We start from the raw sequence: 20800 nt of genomic DNA on the forward strand, positions 1-20800 counted from the left end.
GCACCTGGATATTTGATATTTGGGCAGGAGCTGATAAATTGTATCCAGTTTTGAGCATGAGGATTGCCTTCTGGTGGTGGACCACACGTCCTTGATAACCTATTCCATCCACAATACGGATCCATCGCATATACACATGCACTGAAATATAACAGAGTCACACATCAACATGTAAACTCATCTCATTATCATACACTCTTCAGACTGATTAACATCCAATTAACAATAACTCATTCTGGAACTAACAAATGGTATTATATCTGTGTTTATGAAACGGTACCTTTAGGGATGGGATGAAACCAGACAGCCTAGGGGAAACCTAAGAGTTAGAAATGCAGTCAAAACGAACAGAGAACTGCTCAGCCACCCAATCAGAGAACATTTGTGTACTGCTAGTACAAAAATAAAAAAGATGTTGGCTATGTCAAATACTCAAACAAGATGATAAAATCTATGCATAATAATTATGAATTAATTGAAATATCAGTCCAAGTGAAAAAAAATGCCAGGCCAGCACTGTAAACCTAAAATTTCTACAAATACTGTCAATTTGTTTCAACATACAATGCTAATTAGAAATTATTTTATTCCCTCTATCAAATGATTCTTGCCGGTAAGAGACAATAATGGTAACATAATTTTTGATTGGAATTACTTACTCTTCATCTGTAAAACGGCTACATCTATTAACAGGTATTTTAATAATTTTCTTATTTGTAGAAATATATAGAGCACCCTGAAAAATAAATAAAAAAACAAATCCAGTATCTGATTATACAGTTATCATTCAATAACAATCAAGAAATAATATTTAATTTGTTATTCTCTTTTAATCTCTGCACAGGTTTTAATTCATGCAAAAAAACTTAATTTCAACTTTGTGTATTGTTTCAATGTGCCTTGAAAAAGAGTTTAATCTTTGTATCTCAATGACAATAGCAAAGAGAAATCAGATTATTCTTGAAATAATCTACACAATTTTATCACAATGTTTGGCTTTCTTCTTACGCAGTATCAATGGTTTTAGATTTGTTGATATTGTATACATTTTTGATAAAATATATTTTACAAAAGTGAAAAACACCAATACCTTATCAGGGGAAAGTTTCATAGCTTTAACAGGTTTTTTCTCTCCATTAGGAACAATTTTAATTTCTTCGATCAGACATGTAATGTTCATATAATCTTCTTTTAAACGCATTTTTTTGAGTATTTTACCATCTTCTGTAGCCAGGAATATAACATCATGTAGTCCTTGTTTACCAATAACATGATCTACTACAATATGTGTCCATCTGGAAAAAAAAAGAACTTATAGTTTAATCAACTAAATATGAGGTGTATTTTTAAAAAAAAAAGGAAAAGGGCAATAAAGATAATGAAAGTTTTATAAACAGTCTACTCAGGTTATTTTGAGACTAACAAAGTAATTTTTCAATGTAATATAAGGGTGTCTATAATTGACTTTATCAATCATGACCTTTTTGCAGGAGAGTTGTGTAAAAGTTATTTCACTTGTATAAGGATTAAATATACAATGGTATGAAAAAGTTACGTTTATCAAAGCACTCAAAGATAACCCCAATAATCTGTTTTACTGTATATTTTAAAACGACTCAATATTCTGAGATGAATCATTTAGACAAGGTAAATAGGCTATTTCTCTGATTTTGTGTATAGGCTACTTAAATCAGACTTCTTTACATTTCCGCTTTGTTTTTTGGGTATTACCACAACACTTATATTATCTATTAAGATTTCATTTTTGAGATAAGGAAGGGTTTAATGTGTAAAATTTGAGACAGTCAACACAATAATCACTAAAGGTTTCAATATTTAATTTTTAGATTTTTCAAAAAAAAAACCCCACCAACCTTTCATTATCATTATGAATTAATGGTTCTTGATCAACTGGTTGTACAGCTAGATTCATGAGTTGATATTGTTGAGCTAAAACTAACGGTTCACCATCCATCTCTGGTGATCTTTTACTATTACTACCATGACTTGGACACTGAAAAATACATGAACCAAACCATTATATACATAAATATATAAAAATCAATGTTTTATCTTTACAATATTTCAATAATTTCATTTATTACCACAATAAATTGTTAATAAAAATTCCAGGTACTCACCCTCTCCATAGGTTTGGAATTATCATGTTTCATCCATGCTGATTTAGCATTTTCTTGATATTTAAAAGAACCTGTAAATGCTGTTTGAAAAGCTGTCATATTATACACACACACAGCAGAACCTGCAATACTGTTACTGCAATAAATAAACAGGTTCAAATGACTGAAAGTATGATGTTAACGTATAAAAATGTGGCCAAGGTTGAAAGATGGAAAACATTTCTTTACATCACCAATTTTGAGGCTCACTAAGCTCCTACACACTTTTCATCGTTAGCTATTGATGACAACAACCCTACACCAGGCAGAGTATGCTTACTCATTCTAGAACAACTGATACCACTTCTGCTTTGAGTAGTTAACTAAAACATTCTTTCTAGTAGGCCTACTTTTGAATTTAATTTGATCAAATATTCAATATATTTATGAACTAGTATATGCCTAGATATTCATTTATGTGTTCTTTGATTGCACACTGTCACATTGATCAGCACTATCACTGAGTGGGATGACATCGCTGCAGGTTAATGAGTTTGCAATATTTATTTTTTTTTCCTTCTGCAACGTAAATTCAAGAACATTTTTTTGTGAAGTACCGGTAATAGAAAATAAATAAAGGTGCTTGAAGTATATCTGGATAAACAATATTTCCTATTTAGAGTACGGTAAATGAGTATATAAAATGATTAAAAAGCACCATTCTTCCCAGACGTGTACAAAATACATGAACTTTCAGGCCAATGAACTTTTATAAAGGTCAGTTATCTTATATAGAGGTATTGCAATTACAATTGGCATACTGTTTGTAATTCTCCCTATGATTAAATATCCACAGCTATAAATCTTAACTTTCAGTAGGCCTAATATTTCAAGAGAAGACCTTCCACAATAAAATAAATCAAACCTGAATTCAAGACCAAATCTTACACCATTATGCCCCAATGGACCACAGATGAATTCATAAATATTGAATGGAAATTTAGAAAGCAAAACTAAGGAATAATAATGTGACATTTATATTTAAAAAATAATGAAAATATCAACCCAACAAATCTGAAACCAGAGTTACCTCCCTTATATAACAGACACCGGCGTCTGCTAGCCTTCATGTGCATGTGCAGTTTTTTGTGCACAAGTGTCATTTGACTGGAGACTTGTGTCATGAAAGGATGTTGTTGGGTTCTTTTTTAACTAAACACAAATATGGTGTCAAAAAAACATGAAAACAGATAGAAGTTATAATCCTTATAAGGTAGGCCTAGAAGTTAGCTTATAATTCAGGTCAGCACCTCTCCACTCCACCCACCAAAAATACATACCAATCCCCACCATTATGGAAAACAAAGTGTTTAGAAGAAAAAAATTCATCATTAAACTTTCCAACATACAGATATTTTCCCTTATTAAACTAAACTTTCCCAAATTCAGATATTTTTCCTTATCAAAACCATCCAACAAATTTTCATTGCAACAATGGTTTGCCACAAATGCAAAGGACACTTCAATAAACAATGCACATATCTTATATCTCTTAAATCTGTAAAAACTAAATTTGTTACAGGACCATTCACAATTTAAAAATATAAACTTACATACCACACCATTTCAAATTTAGAATGCAAATTTTAAGGCCCCATTACTCATAATTACTTAGGATCTACTTAATGGTGTGTGAAATCTGGGGGAAGATTCTACATATGTTCGGTGAGTTGCATCTTAGGGATTCTGGTCATCCAGTCATTTGGTGATCTGTCCCCGTTATAGATACTAGTTACGGCTTTCTAGATTGAAAGGGAGGCCATGTGTGGTCAAAACAAGTCTTCGTTGTATCTCACCATCACAGTGATCGATTGAGTTTCATGTATCATCAACAAAGGGAATAACTTCTTAACCTTTTATTGCTTTCTGATGCACTGAATTCTAAGGTAAGAATTTCCATGAATAAGCTTATTCTACCAGAGATAGTTATTTTACTGAAGACTGTAAAAGGTAGGTGCAGTTGGGGTTCTCTTCAATCAATTACTCTTTAAATAAATAGGGTTATATTGCATTTGTACAGGGGTTTTTTGCTAGAATTAATTTGTAACTTTGGATCAAATGTTTATGACATAAAAAAATTCCAAATATATTTGTTTGATAAAATGTCAGAGATAAACTTTTAATTAGAACTTACGGAGGTGTTGTAAATATGGCATATATTAATTCTTCTTGTTCAGAATAATAAGTACTCTGTAATTCATCATAATAAAATGGAAAATCACCAGGAATAGAACAATTCATTCTGGCTTTAAGGAATGATGTCCAGTTATCTTCCAATAAAAATTTACCGCCATTATCACTCTGAAATAAGTTATAAATGTAAGTTGAGTAGTGAAATTCAACGAGCCCAGAATAACAAAAAATCAGTTTGTGTATTGTACTGGGTCTATAGTAGGTGCAAGAACTTTGCTAAATATGTTGAAATAAATCTAATGTGTTTGTTTTTTGGCTAAGATTAGAGCTCTTTTATTTCATCTTTCCAGCCCATGTTTATTAATGCATGTACATTCACAACAATAATGTAATTTTATACTATATTAGAGCCAATCAAACATACCCACCCCAAATGTAGCGACAAAATTTTTCATACAACAGCAAATTTGATTGTTAAATCGAGGTAAGGGCCATTTTCACATAGGTAAATGTAATAGTATTTGCTCTGTTATAATGACAAACTTCTATAAAAAAACACTGAGAGTCACTAGTAGAGGTTCCGTTTCTAGGCCTATAAGTACCCTACTTAAATAATTTGATACCACTTTCAAATCGCGATTGATTTTCTCTAAAATTATTTTCTTACCTTACAAACTCTTGCTACTCTTGAATAAATTTTCTAGAAAAGAAATAAACCATACATTAGTAACTGTAAAATTGGTGTGTAAAATTTGGTGGTCAACTCTTTTATCATTGTCTTGATGTTATCACATAGCAGTTTTGTATTAATCTTGACATTCAGGTTATGGCCTATTTTGAACCATCTTGTAAAGGCCTTTGACATTTACTTGGTCATATTGGATTGTCTATGTTGTATTCTTTTACTGGTTATTAGACACATGTAACAGACATTATCAATTATACAAAGAAAACAAAATATTGATTGTGAAATGATACTGGATATTTATTGTATCAAATTAGTAACCAATAGTATAGTATATAGTTGTCAGTATGATTATACACAATATAAAATGACAGAACAAAGCGAGATTTGATCATCTCTCACAACATGTCTGCTTTAACAAAGTTGCTTCCCTTTAGTTGGATTCCATGGCAATCATGATCTAGCACAAGGGTCTCAAACTCATTTCATTTCAGGGGCCACATGAACCAAAATTTTACATCAAGTGGGCCGGAGACATACAAAAATTCTAAAATCAAAGCCAAACGTCCTTGAACTTTACTGAATTCTAAAAACAAAGCCAAACATCCTTGTCACAGAGAGAGAGAGAGAGACAGAGAGAGAGAGAGATGGGGTTTAAGTCTACTCCACACAAACTAGGTAATTTCGGAACTAACATATGGTTCAGTTTTATTTCAATAATTCGCTTGCACATAGGGGTCTTTAGCAGTGGGAGGAAACCGGAGGACCTGGAGAATACCTACGAGGTTGGACAGGCGACCCTACTCCTTGTCACGTACAACCGGGGAATTGAAACCACGCATTTTATTAGACAAATTTAATCAAATGTGAAATGTTTTAGAGAAGAAAAAATAAGAGTTAAGAACAATCTGTTTTTTAAGTGAAAAATAAACACTGATGTTTTACTGTTAAACCCGGATACAAACTAAACCTACTTTAGTTCCTCTTATCAGATAAAACTATAAGGCTTAAATACAGTATTACAAGAAGACCTTTTTTTTCAAATATCATGTAATTGATAAATAGATATTGAATAAGATAGAGGTCATAATAATTATGTTTCCTTGTAAAATGAAAGGTATGTTCATACACATCCACAGATGGTGTAGACAGCATAAAAAAAGTAAAATGGCAATATGCATGTAAATAACCTTTCACTTAAAAAAAAAAACCAGTTTGTAATCTTGTAAATAATCAACAAAATATACTTACTTTTCCGCAGTTGATGAATTCCACAGCTGTTTCACGGAAAAAAAAATAAATGAAGCCTTCTATTTCGTATGTTGAGATAAAGTTAGGCTCTGTAATAGTGAAATAAACAGGTGGTTTATTTTTGCCTAGGGTGTCTGGATAATAGACATGCAGATATATAACAAAGCATCAAGAATGCTAAAAACATGAAGACAAACAATTTTAAATTCATATCTGGTCTCAAAAATTTGATTCCCTTTATAAACAAATGATCTATATATATGTGTCTGTCTAACTAGGTTTTCTAAATTTAATTTCAAGTACCGGTACCACTGTAATATATTAAGTCATTTTAGTACATTCATGTACCCATTAAATATTGCCTACAGTTAGTTATTTGATATGAAACTTGAATGTGTGTCACAGGAAATACATTCGCTACACTGTTTTACATTTTAATTATCAAGATTTTTCACATGATGTAAGTAAAGTGGGTCAATTTAGACTGAGGAAGTTGTATATTATAATTTTTTAAAATGTGGGCAGAGTGGTTTGCATTTTGTAAGAACTGTGACTACACAGGCTTCTGTAAACATTTTATCAGTGTCTATTTTCACAATTCCTGTAAAGCTACATTAATGCATTTTATAAAAGGACATTTCATGTCCATTTTGTTTGTTTAAAAATACTACAAAATGATTTTGTGTCACATTTTTTCTTAGCAGAATAGGTTGAAATGCTGACCTATGCCAGAATTTCTTTTTTTTGTCCCATCTGAATCCCTACATGCCTTTTGAAAATATTTTCATGCCACACAATATTGAAGCATTTCTGAAAGAAATCAGTGTCCTTGCCATTATGTTCAGAAAATGGCATACTAAAATTCAAAAGCAGTCATGGTTTACCAAGTCATTGAAACAAAAGGAAATTTATAACAAAGATAATCAAAGTAATCATTAAAGGCAAACTAATCACATGAGTCGCCAAAATAATTGCTAAAATTAACTAGAACTTCCATTAACAAAATACCGAAATATTAAATCAACTGGTTTTTTAGGTAAACCAAACTTATGGAATTGAAACTAATAAATTTATTTTCGTATTATATGAAAACATTTTTGTACTATCAAAACAATATTTAGTAATAAACAGGGGATTATAGAATCTATTCTTGTCAGATGAACTTTAAAACATCTGTTATAAGGTAAAGCAGAGTGTCTTTGACAGGTCTTTATTAAAATCATTTTTGATGATACAGAAGTATATTCAGTGCGGGATTGGTGTTATTTATGGATAGATCTCAATATAATTCAACACATAGCAGTCTTTTTTTCACTTTCTATCCATATGTTTTCCTTTAGATAGTACCGGTAATTAACTTAGATGAGAAAGGAAGGGGGTCTCTAACTGATCCATGAGAAAATTTTCAACATATCTGGATTAAATAAAATTGAATATCATTCATGTGCAGAACCTACTAGTTAAAATGATCATCATAAATTAAATTATTTAATATGCTTGAAAAAAAATCAGATGATGACGCTGTGAATTTCTAAATAAGGTAACACTGGTAACTTTGACATATCTGTATGGGTATTGGTACTAACAAATAAAAATAGTAGAGCTTTATCAAAATGTCTTTGGGGGTATATATTTTAATAATTATATTGTAGATCATTTAGTTTCTCTTGCCAAGGTGGATTTTACAAAAATGGGCAGAATATTTCAGCTAGTGAAAATTAAATTATCATTATGCTGATTGGAATAGAATTTGGTTTTACCATAAAAAACAAGCGGTTGCCATTCAAGATACGCTCACATTTTGCAAGAGATGCACAAAGCACAAGCTAAAAAAAGAAGTTACAGTCTGATATGCGTGAATATATACAGGGACCTAGATCTTTGAAATATAAACATTTAAGTTTCATCAAAATTGGATCAAAATTGATATACCATATTTTTACACCACAAGTTAAAAACACGATTTTTCAAACAATCAGGGGCCATTATTTAGGAAGATATGATCCTATTTATGCAAATATCAAAAGGAACCTAGTTCTTTGGGTTATAAACATGCATTCCAAGTTCATCAAAATCAGATGAAAATTGTGACCTCTAAAGTGTCCACAAGCTAAAAACATGATTTTTCTTACAATCAGGGGCCATAATCCATGAATTATGGTCCGATACATGCCAATATTGAAAGGATCTGAGATCTTTGAGAGATAGACCTATATTTCAAGTTCTGTCAAAATTGGATAAAAATAGTGACTTGTAGAGTGTCCACAAACAAATTGTGGATGGATGGATGGACAGGGGCAATGGCATAATAGGTCCATAGGTCTACATGAAAATGTGGGCATATAAAAATTCATGGGCTATAGTTATGACACATCTGGGAGATAAACACTTTCTATTTGAAATCTTGACGTTGTTAGTTGTGGAATAGTTAGTCGAGGGAATAACTCCTTACCATTCAGCCATTTTGAGTTGGATCTAACTGTACGTAAATGTTTTGATGGTCCTAGATTTCTACTGATTGATGGATCAGTTGCTGCGAAGTCAACTACAGTTGCTGTATATAGATCTCCATTTTTAGTTATTAAAGCTGTCGCATTATGGTATGGATTAAATGGGCTTTTGGCGCGACCATCAATAGATTGATTTACTTCTGACAAATTGTCTGCCTAAAAAAGAAATCCATTGAAATGTGTATATAGTGTACTTTACCTTAAAAAAGTATTTGCTCTAAGTGATTAAGTAATTCTCTTACACCTTTTAAGTAGCAATATAAGAAAGTAATTACATGCAATATATTTTAACCTGTAATAAGTAGCAGGTGTCTTTACATCATCTGTATATATTTATCAATAAGGTGCGAACTACCATCATCATAAACATCACAGAAAAATAAATATAGGTTGTCAGGCATAACATGTGTATTAATCATCAAAACAAATCTGTGCTTAGTCAGAATAATCTGTTTTTAAAAACCTAATCTGGAAGTATTCACCACAAATATAGACAAAACAAAAAAATCTCTGACAGCTTAAAAAAGATAAAATTACACCATTCTTGACAACATACCAGGCAATCACTAATATCTAACATTTATTAGACATTTATTACATTCTGATTTAATATTTTTGGTTGACTACTCTATATGAAGATCTAACTACTTTCTTGTCAGTTTTGTGTTCTCTTAGAAATTTGGCTATGGCTACTGTGATTGGTTCACACCAATAACAAAATTGGCTAGATAAGTGTCCACTGAACGTTGTTATGTACCGTATGGTTTTCCATTATTAAGATAATAAGCAGAGAGCAATAAAAGAACAGTCTGATTTTAAAGCCTTGATGTATCATTGAGCACTACAGGAATCCCTTGCAAACTACAATATTGTGAAAGTTTAATTTCTAATAGAAATATTAGTCCAAAAATAGTTCAATTCCATTCCGTATCACAAATCAATTGGATAAATTAAAATTTTAGTGAAAATTATCAAGCCTTTAATAAGACTGATTGAGAGAATTTGTTCAATCTATATGCCTATGGCAAATAGCATAAGGAAATATAATGTCTATATGAAACAAGTGTTAAGATATATCTGAATCAAGATTTCTTACCAGTCTCCACTGACATAATGGATCGAAGGCATTGGTACCACAAGTAAACACCATGTCTTCATGTAGTAAAAGAACTCTTACAAAATTATGACAATTATCCTGAAAAACAGAGAAATCCAGTCAGATAGGTTATGTATGATAATACACATACTTTTGTTTAGTTTAACCATCGAAGGAGATATTCAATGGCAGTTCTTCAAATGTCCCAAAAAATAAATACATTTTTTCAATGAAAAGCATCTATATACTATGTAATCTTTCATTTCACTTGCTGGTTCTCCAAAATCTTACCATTTAATACAAAATATATCATACCTTAGCTTGTCCTTTAAACATACAGGCTTTTGGATCACTTGGCATCCATCTGGCCATTTCAATCTGTGATATATCATCAAGAGAAAGTCGGAACAGTGAATCCCTAAAAAGGAAAAGAAAAACACCATTGATCATCACAAATAGTATCCATAAATCAGATCATTATATCTACTGATTAAGATAGTTTGCTTTTTGTTTGAGAAGCCCACAAAAATTGTCACACATTTATCAATTTGTAGGTAATGAAAGCATTTACAACTGATCAAGAATAGCAACTCATTAAGTAATTATCAGAAATAATTTCTATATTGCTGAAGCAGTGGCCCGAGAAATGGTTGGATTAACATTGGATTTTTGACCGAGTGTGTCTATTTTTATCGTCCAGTCAAATCTCATTGTTGGAAGTTGCTGATATATTGAATTTATTTAAACAAAACATGTCACATGATAGTCCATCTCTTTCATTTGGGGTCTTCTAAAGCTTCAGACAGTTGATTAAATGTATTACAATCAGATGATAAGTTTAGCAGTTTGAGTTATTGGAAATCAATTTTCCGTCTCATGAACATAAATGCTGTGTATAATTTTAATGTCAATCGGAGGATAACTTTAGCCTCTAGAAAATCCACAGGCAACAGACAGACAGGGGTTGCAAAAATACTGTATGACCCCATTTCAATGTGTGCATATAAAATGGTAGCGTGGGGGTGCCCAATTAGTGTAATGTGCGCAGTTTAGATCATTATGTCTGTCACTGAGTCAAGTGTCATGGTATCAATCCCAGGAATGTATGTGACAAGGAAAATAATCGTCCTCTAATTTCTTCCCACTTCTAACAACCCATATGTGCAAGCAAATTCTTGAAATAAAGATATACCAAATGCTATTCCCAAAATAACCTAGTTTGTGTTGTGTGGACAATAAACCCCCTATCTCTCTTTCAATGATTAAATTAGAAAAGAAATATTTTTTCATTCTTCCAACTTACCGTGCACCAAGTAGAAGTTGATTGCGTTCATCATCTATTGTCAACTGTACATAGCCTTCAATATCATTATGTTGGAATACACTGACTTGGGACATGAGATCTGAAAAAATTAAATTAACAATTGTAATTTTAGGAAAAATGAACAGAAACGTCTTGATTGTGAAATTAATAATAGAGCCATTTAAAGCTGAAGATTGAAATATTATAAATATCAAAGCCCTCTATAAGCAATAACCCTATGTACTCTATGAAAATGGAGTGTTTTCACCCTTGAACTGTTCAACAAAATTGTCAATAGTGTAAACCAGTTAAACCATAATGAGACCAGACAGAAACTGGCCTATCCAATAGAAGTGGTCTTGATCCGGTTAAAAAGTGTGATGGTGTAAATGGGAACTGAGTCAAGCCCAATTATTTCAGTAATTTATTTATTGATATTTTAGTTAGGGGAGGATATTCAAACCCATTTCAGACAAGACAACTGATTTTTAATGAAATTAACAATCTAGAATAAAATTATTACATAATGTGAAACTCATCCCACAAAATCATCCTTAAGAACGTCACAAATAAAGTAAACCTTCAATATACAAGACAATTATATAAATAGATAAACTTATACAGTGTACATGAGATATGACATGAAGTGTGTGGCAGAAAGAAACATATGTTTTCTTTGAATAATATAGATGTATAAACCTAAAATGAGGCATGGAGTGCATGTAAGCCTCGAGATCTTGGATTCATATGTGTTAACCAAAATTATACAAATAAACAAAACTAGGAGCATTTAATAAACTGCTCAAACATGCTGTGCACTTAAATAAACTACAAGATATACTTCAGGGATAAATCTTCAAAAATACTTTTGTTTTATTAAAGATGCATTATGTAAGAGCTAAATCTACCTTTATTTTGGCTTCCTATATTATGTTATATAAACTACTATCTAGACATTTATTCGCATTTCAAGCCTATAATCAACTCTCTAGCTAGACCTTCTGGTGACCAAGATTTAAATGGATTAGATCACCTGTGAGATCTAAAATTGTAACAATAAATTGGATAATCAAGACAATCTATGCTATATCTTCAAATACTCTTAACTTTTCTCAGAATAAAGTAATTTAAATGACATTTTCAATATATTCATTTTTAAGTATTATAGCAAGAATGACCAGCTCTTTATCTAAATCTTACATAATTCATATTTAATAAGCATACAGTCTTTAATTGATTCAAGATGATTGTAAGCTGGGCAAGTAGAAATTTGCCTGAAAGTGAAATAGTTTGAAACACTTCAGTAGTTTATCAAAAATATGAGCAACATTATTATCCCCATACTTCTATGCTGTTTATGTTTATGTCTGTTTATGTTATAAAATAAAGATAGATTGCCAGACAACGAGACATAAACCCACAGCAGCTTAATCATTTGAGCGGTCTACATGGGTTATCGCATATTTATTCTTTTGTAGATAATTGGGAGCATCTATTTACAGGACAATTTCATAGGCCTACTGATCAGATTATAACTTTTGTCATTTGAGAGTTCACATCAAGGTTCTACAAACTGAAACAAGGGCCTTAACTCTGGAAGTAATTTACAGAAATTGCTGAAATGCATATAAATTAATTGCTGAAATTCAATCGACGTCTTCGTTTCACTAAATTTAAATAATGCATATAAATTTCATATAGATCAGATGATAACTTTCATCATTCGACCGTTCACAACGAAACAAGAGCCATAACTCTAAAAGTAATTATTTGAAATTGCTGAAATTCAATAGGCTTCTTCGGTTGACTAATCTAAATAATGCATATAAATTACATACAGATCGGATGATAGCTTTTGTCGTTAGAGTGTTCACAAGGTTCAACAGAGTGAAACAAAGGCCATAACTCCAGAAGAAATTAACGGAAATTATTGAAATTAGATAAGCGTCTTCATCTCACTGATGTAAACAAAATATATCAATGTCAAAACAATCAGATGATAAATGTAGTCTGTAGAGTGTTCACAAGAAATTGTGGACGACTTAGGCAATGGGGGCCATGGCAATATACGACCACATTTCCATGTGGGCATATAAAAAGTGGTAGATTATATGGTAAAAATAGTCTTAATTCCAAATTATTACCCAGTACAGGTGGACATAGTTTAAAAAACAACTTAAGTAAAGCTAGCTTAATTTTGTCATTTGGACGCAAACCTGGGCTAATTAAACTAGTTTAAATTCACCTGCTCCAAGATAGCTTTAAAATTCAAGCTAGATTAACTTAACGTTTTAACAGTTTGACTCAAAACTGCCAGACAGCATATCTGCCTTCTTGCATGCACTTTTCATCACCTTCTGGGGTAAATGATGGCCTCCTGTAGGATATGTGCAAGCATAATTAATTACATCAACTGATCATGGGTCAGAATAACTAAAATTATGTGTGAATGGTACACTTTCCTAATTAAAAAGTGCCAGGAATATTAAGCAAACCCACTTTCAATAGAATATATGTGCCATCAAATTTGTTATGACAACCAAGCCTATGGTTGCGAATGCGGACCTGCTGGTGCAATGCATAATCACATAAATTAAAGTCTGTTGGGTTTTTTTTTCAAAAAACACTGGCAAAGATTTAAGTAAGCCCTTTGACATCAAGCAACAGGTAGCCTACTACATGTAATACAGATAACCAACTTGGTATATATATATATATATCATTTCTATGAGTTTGTACTTAGTTACCTATCAGACATGTAGGCTATACTTCTAGAATGGGTCAGTGCTTGTAATATCGCTCCCTATGGGAATACTAAATTACATACATGTTTGTCTACTTGGTACTTTAACCTCTAAATATTTACTTTACAAAAAAATCAAAGTTCTTTCTGGATTTAACTATTTCCAGGTACACTTTTGAATGATTCTAAGTTTATTTTATAGTTTTAGGTATATATTTATTCTATGTAACATCGGTTATAAAGTTCGTAACATTGACACATCTATAAATCACCAATTAATCATATCTTAAAATTCAGTTTCAACTTTGAAAGTCTCCATTTCATCCCGTTAGTAGTAATTTCACCCATCAAATAATTAACTAAGCCTTGAATTATTTTCTAATAATCCTCAATATACTGAAACTCAATTATAGCATTTATTTCAGACATAAATTGCTTGGGAAACCCTTTACAACCTGAAAGTTATGTTGTCAGAAGTTGGTCAAATAAATGTACTATCTCTTCATTAAGACTAGTTGATTGTGCTATATATTTTGGTCAATGTTCAGAATTTCTCCTAATCAGTACCGGTAAGTGTTTCTGCTAGATCAATAGCATCTACTTAGCTCTGATAAGCCCAAGAATTAACAATTACTTTTTGTTTTGTTCAATGATAATAGAGAAAACTTTATTTTCCAAACCTTTAGCCACCTGGACATTTTATAAGACATGTGATCTACATATTCACAGGAATCAAAGCATAATTTAAATATAGAGTATGTAGAACACAATTTAAAATGGAAGATGGATATAATTTGAGTAAGACATGTAAAAAGATATCATGGACATCTTAAGACAAAAACTATTCCTTGCCCATAAAGCAGCATTAGTTTTGATTAAAAATCAGTTTTAAATTTCCATACATACAATACAAGTAGTTATAGGTAGTCTTGATGGGATGGGTTAGTTACAGTTTTATCATCCTATCTGTACTTTTTGCATAAACAGATTCTTTCACAGAAACTGTGTAAATATCAAAATATTTTGCATTTTGTGAAAATCCTATCAGCTCATATATCTCAAAATTAACTTCTTTTTACATTAAAAGATTTTTGGCACACCCAGACCCATATATCTACCTCTTTAAAGTATATAATAACTAAACTGAAAGCCATAAAAATCGACAATACAGAGTTTAATTACTCGGCTCTATTCAAAGCAAAATTTTTTCAATCTTTTCACTTTTAGTAATTTTTGCTGTTTGACATAAACTTATTAAGGTAATAGAGGGTACATCAATTGCTTCCAAAGATATTCCAAAATTATATAATTAAGATCTTAAATATATATATCACAGGCCTGAATTTCCGTTTTGATATTACTGTTTCAGTATTTCTTTGATATAGCAAAACTGTTGAAAGGATCTATCATTAAGTACCAACTTTTGGTATGTTATATTGGTTGCTGTTAAATTGTATTAGCATGGTTTGCATACGACAAAATTCTTCTGAGTGGGGGGCATAAATACCATCTATAAAAATCTTCATCCTTATAGCAATGTCTGTCTTTGTGTACATCTCCATTTGTTCAAAGTTTTACCGTAGAGTCAATGAACATGTCTATTTTTACCTTTCTGTGCACATGTACAGGATATTGTCCAATTTTTGGACAAATTTTTTCATCAACCATATCTTTGTATTTTGTTTTTCTACCCTTTTGAAACCTGAAATGTTTGTGTGTCCTTATGAACAACTTACTGTGGTCTGGGTGTAACCTTATATATAAATACTTGTAACATGTAATCTTAATATTACTTTAGTGTCAAGCTGCAGCACATTCTATAATTACTCTTGCATTGTGATGCTTTCCACATTTCTTAAGATGGCTCGCTGTGATATACATGCAAGTTTTTAGAACATGTTAAATACAGTTCAGACCTTAGAAATAATTAAGCGTGATAAGGCAGAGCTTACCACACAGCAATAGGAGACGACATGTACAATTTGAACCACACACAATAAAAAACATCATAGATGGCAGATAAAAATAAAAAAATATACAAGTAGACAAGGGCAATAGGATTTATCTTGTCGACTGAGTGAATCTTTCATATAGTTTCCAAAGAATTAAAAAAAAAACTGCACATCATAGAAATCAGTAGTACAATCATGTCTAGAAATATTTTCAGGTGTAATTATATTGAACAGGTAAAATAAACATGGAAAACGTGTAAAAAGTAGTTTAAAATATACATGTAGTCATGTTGATAAGCAAATAAACTCAGAAAGTCACGTTCCTGGAGTTATCCCTTTATCATAATCTTTTCTTCAGAATATTTATATATACAAGAAAATATGAAAAATGTCAACTGCATGAGGAATGCATGTTTTTAAAAGTAACTATATAATGTATTCAGAAAGTTCATTTCTTACACAGTGTATTCTGACTTTAATATTTGTGGAATGTGAATTCAGGGTAACCTCTTTAGATCTTGTCAAATAAAATTAAATATGTAAATTTAATGTGAAAACCCAAATTTTATTCATGGTCATTATTCCCATTGCTTTGCATGCCAGCCATATTTTTTTTTCTCTTCCTAAAAACATCCAGTATTGATGTTGAACTTGTTTTCTAAGAACTTTTAAGTGTAGTTTGTCAGATTCAGGCAAACTTTTTGCCAATATACATGTCAGGTTTTGTTTTGGCGCTTTCACTATTGCACGGAACCAGATTCAGAAGCAAATAATCTCTTTACAATACATACCATTATAAGAAATTCTCCTGAAGTCACTTGGGTCATGGCATAATTCTTTGTCACAAAATACAGCACACAAACATCCACAAATAATAACAAGTAGAATATTTGCTGCTGTTCCACTCATTCTCCACATTAAGTTATAACCACCAGCATATCTCTAATACCACCTCCATTCACACATCTACATACTGTACACACTCCTCGGACAAACCTGGAAAAAATAAACTGAATATTCATTTATATTGAAAAAAACAAACAAAAGAGATTATTCATTCATTGTAATGATGTTATCAAAGAATGAAATAAGTTCATTTTGATTTGCAGGAGTGACAAATGTCATTCTTAAGGTAGGATGTCCTTTTCTTTCTGGTAATAATTCACAAAATTGAGATATTTGTGTCAAAAGTTGTTCTTCACATTTGGGGTTCACTTTGGTGAAATTAAACAGCCACCCAGCAAATATGGAAAACCAGAACTATGTGTTTCAAAATAATGACATAAAATTTGAAAGGATTTAATATTGTCATTGTCTAAGCCATTAATTACAGTGTGTTTTCATTTTCAAATCTACTTAGACCTTTGACAACACCACATTAATTGGAAGTCGCCATAGGTCAACTTTACAAGTAGATATGACATGTCTTGCTTAAATGTCACTTGAAATACCATATGTTTTTTGCATGTAATTCTTTATGGCTATCAAACTGTTACAAAGAACCAATCTAGCAAGAGTTGTTTTCCATATAAATAAATGAGTGTAAACATTTATGGGAAATTTTATCCTGTAAACCCCATCCACACAACCCCTTGATGTTTTACAGGGTTCAAATCTGGCTGTAATAGAACTAGAGAAAATATGATACTGTGTGCCCAGAGGTCGCCTAATAATTTCATGATCCAGTTTCCATCCTGAACCAAATTTTCATAAACTAAATGATTTACAACAATTTAAAATACTGTTGATGAATAAAAATACAGAAATTTTAAAATGTTTAGGAGCTTTTGTATACAATTTGTTTATGTCTTTGTAAAGCTGTGTATCTTTGTATAATTATGTCAATGTATGTATCCTTTGTTTGTTTCATGTATATTTCTATTATGTTTATTTGTATATGCACATAGCCTTGTAAGGTTTTTATGCAATAAAGTTTCTTCTTCTTCTTCTAACTACCCAATCCATTCTTAATATGCTCAAACTTTGCATGTCAGTATAAGTGAATTGTGATGACCTTATGCTCATTGATAATAATAAAAAAAATGAGCTGAACACTGCTCATATAATTTGTTATGGGTTTGAATTTAGTCCGAAAAAAAAAATAAGAATACTATAACCTTTCTTTACGGGGCCGAAGCTTCATTTTTGATATTACAATAAATATCCACCATTTGGTTCAAAAAATACAATTAATAGAAAAAACATATTGATGTTTAGTATCAATATTACTTTCAGAGGACATATTTCATTTTAAAATAATGTATTCACGAAAACCATATTGAGCAGAAGATCAATTTATCTCACAAAGTCTGTAACCCTACACCTTCATCTGATATTTTACTTATATCCTAGTCTCAAGCCAAAGGTTTCTATTGTTAGGTGATCATATGTCTGCCTCAATTAACTTAGCTACCTACATACTCTTATAAAGTTTCCACCTTTTCAGACCTAGGTATAAACTTTTCGTTACACTATTGTATATTTGTTGATGACCTCTAATCTTATGAGTTCATCTCGGCCTGCTGTTCTCAGTTTTTCTTGTGAAGCTTATAGGGTATTGGGTATCAAACTTTCATAGCTACCAGGTATCACTGACAGAGCATTTTTTTGATAGACATTTGCAAAATATTTGTTGGTTGAATTTATTTTTGTGTCTTAAACTAAAGAAATCTGATAATATTTGCTGGTCAGATAGTGAGGTACATCCACAGCAAACAACTTGACTTTGATGTAAATTTTGATTTTCCTATATGAACCTTATTCTGGGTAAACTTAAAAACTTCTCATTCATATTCTACAGAACTTTGATATCCATGAACTGACGAAATATTTCTTTTTAACAAATCAGGTTAGGCATCTGGAATCTCCATGTGTGATGCCTCTCAAATCTCCAGTAAATAATTTCTGTTTTTGGACTATGTGCTTGTAAAGTTTATTGAGATTTAGGAAAAGATTCAAAATCCTCCAATCCTGTGTTAACTGGATTAAGCTCCCAAAACAAAACCTAGCTCTTCTAAATGAAGCCAGAACCTATGCCTGATATATTATAAACATGTTCAATTCAAACAATTCAGTGTGTGGTGTTTTATATGAAAAATGAATGAAAAAAAGTTCTCTACTGAAAGTATTATTTATATGTATTTCCTTACAGTAACAGCAAATTTCGTCTAACCTTCTAAGCACTAACAATGGCAGGAGTATGAGTTCCTAAGAAGAAAGCCAGAACATCTCAATATAAGATAGGAGAGATCAGATCATTCTGACCATTGACCTTTTAAAACCAGAGCAATGGAACTCTGTAGATTGCAATCAAATGGGTGGACTTCATAAAGTATGTTGTCATAACATCCGCAGGCAAAAAGTATTGATAAGAACAGCTAGAAGGTATATTGCACGCAAGGCTTTACTTAATTCATTAACATCATAATTATATTCACATTGAAACCTATAAAAGTTACATTTCCAGGTTAGTTCACAGTAAGCTCAGCGATTCCAGCAAAGATCTCACTATTTCTTGGTCTAACAGACATAACTCCGTCTGTTGGAACTATGTTAAGTATGGTCTTAATAGAATCACCTCCAACTGATCTGATAAAATCATCACATTGCTAATTGTGAAATCAGATACACCATTTGTTTTCACATATCAATGGCATCATATTCTTTTATCTAAGATTAACCTTATTCCATATGCTTCTTTTTGTTGTGGCACATTTCTGGCAAATTAGTTTTTTCCTATTGAAGTGAGTCTGGAGATCCTGGCACCCGGCTGGCAATAGTGATTAGTTTACTTCGCTTTTCTGATAATATTTATGTGGGTGCCAGATCACAACCTAACAAAATCAAAACAAGCGTGGCACTAAAATCGGCTATGCTTCATGCAGTATAAAATATTATGACTTAATCGAATTTGTGTTGTGAAAGGCTACAACAGGTGTGTGTACGGATATAACTTAGTTGATCTGCTCATAGAACCTCTACAAATTCAAATTTAAAAATCCAAATTTAATATCCACATCTCCAACAAAAGTCAAAAACCACTCTAATACCATGTAACTACTCCATAAAAGTTGTAACATGACCGATTATCTAACACATTGCAGTGTCATAGATTGATAACTTTTTAAAGTTTTTAAATTATTTTCTTCTGCAGCAATGAGGTTATCTTGCACAACTGACAAAGACTGCTTGCAACTGAGATGACATTTTGTAAAATTGCCAATATTGTCCTTTGATTATATTTCAATTTCCAGGAATAATGGAATATTTATTCAGACACTATTCATTGTCTAATCATAGAATCTAACATAGTCAATCAAAATAAAACGTCTGATTTTGGCAAACATAATTAACTACTTGATTAATAAAATGTCTAGACAGCTCAGACTGGATCATACTAAATCCCTTTCTCAATTTCTTAAAATACAGCCACCATCCCTTAACATCCTCTTAAATGTCTATTTTTTCTTGTAAATTAATAAAGGGGGTCTAAGGATGAGATTTCTTGAGGCAAATGAATTGTTGTTTGAAAAAATCTTTAGTATATGTTATATATGGAGAGAAATATTAAATTTGAACCAAAGTCTGTGTTTCTTCATGGTATTAAGGGTATAGGATGGGGAGGGTACATTTATGAGATCTTTTCCTCAACCATTAATTTGGGGTTATTTTATGTAGTGCACTAATTGATCCAAATCTCACCTTAGATTATCAGTAAATGCAATGTAATACATGTGTGTTGTCTTTCAAAATTAATCATTGATGAGTATCAGTGATGAGTAGTCAGTAGTTAGTCTGTGTTTATAACTCTTCTCTGAATTGATAAACTAAATTGTTGACAAGGGTTTACTAATTTTTAGCCATGGATTGATAAAGATGAGCTTCCACCCAAGATTATCAGATAGTTCATTGTGAAACATGGGTTGTTACATTGTATTCTAATAAAGA

General features: G+C 31.5%; 1 protein-coding gene across 4 annotated transcripts in view; it reads right to left on the reverse strand.

The window, feature by feature from the left end:
* LOC126820879 (semaphorin-5A) overlaps window positions 1-20800 on the reverse strand; it is a 61488-nt gene that overhangs the window by 5636 nt on the left and 35052 nt on the right. For all 4 annotated transcript variants that reach the window (XM_050549021.2, XM_050549020.2, XM_050549022.2 and 1 more), the window contains 13 exons: window positions 16645-16849; window positions 11159-11258; window positions 10171-10273; window positions 9856-9954; window positions 8702-8915; window positions 6250-6338; window positions 4981-5013; window positions 4315-4481; window positions 2142-2277; window positions 1875-2014; window positions 1091-1295; window positions 660-736; window positions 5-141 (listed from right to left, as the gene is read on the reverse strand). In XM_050549021.2, coding sequence (XP_050404978.1) covers window positions 5-141; window positions 660-736; window positions 1091-1295; window positions 1875-2014; window positions 2142-2277; window positions 4315-4481; window positions 4981-5013; window positions 6250-6338; window positions 8702-8915; window positions 9856-9954; window positions 10171-10273; window positions 11159-11258; window positions 16645-16771 — 1627 coding nt within the window. In that variant the 5' untranslated portion in view covers window positions 16772-16849. The remainder of the gene's footprint in view (window positions 1-4; window positions 142-659; window positions 737-1090; window positions 1296-1874; window positions 2015-2141; window positions 2278-4314; window positions 4482-4980; window positions 5014-6249; window positions 6339-8701; window positions 8916-9855; window positions 9955-10170; window positions 10274-11158; window positions 11259-16644; window positions 16850-20800) is intronic.

The sequence above is a fragment of the Patella vulgata genome, chromosome 5 (genome assembly GCF_932274485.2).
Source record: "Patella vulgata chromosome 5, xgPatVulg1.2, whole genome shotgun sequence".
In the NCBI taxonomy this organism is placed as follows: Eukaryota; Metazoa; Mollusca; class Gastropoda; family Patellidae; genus Patella; species Patella vulgata.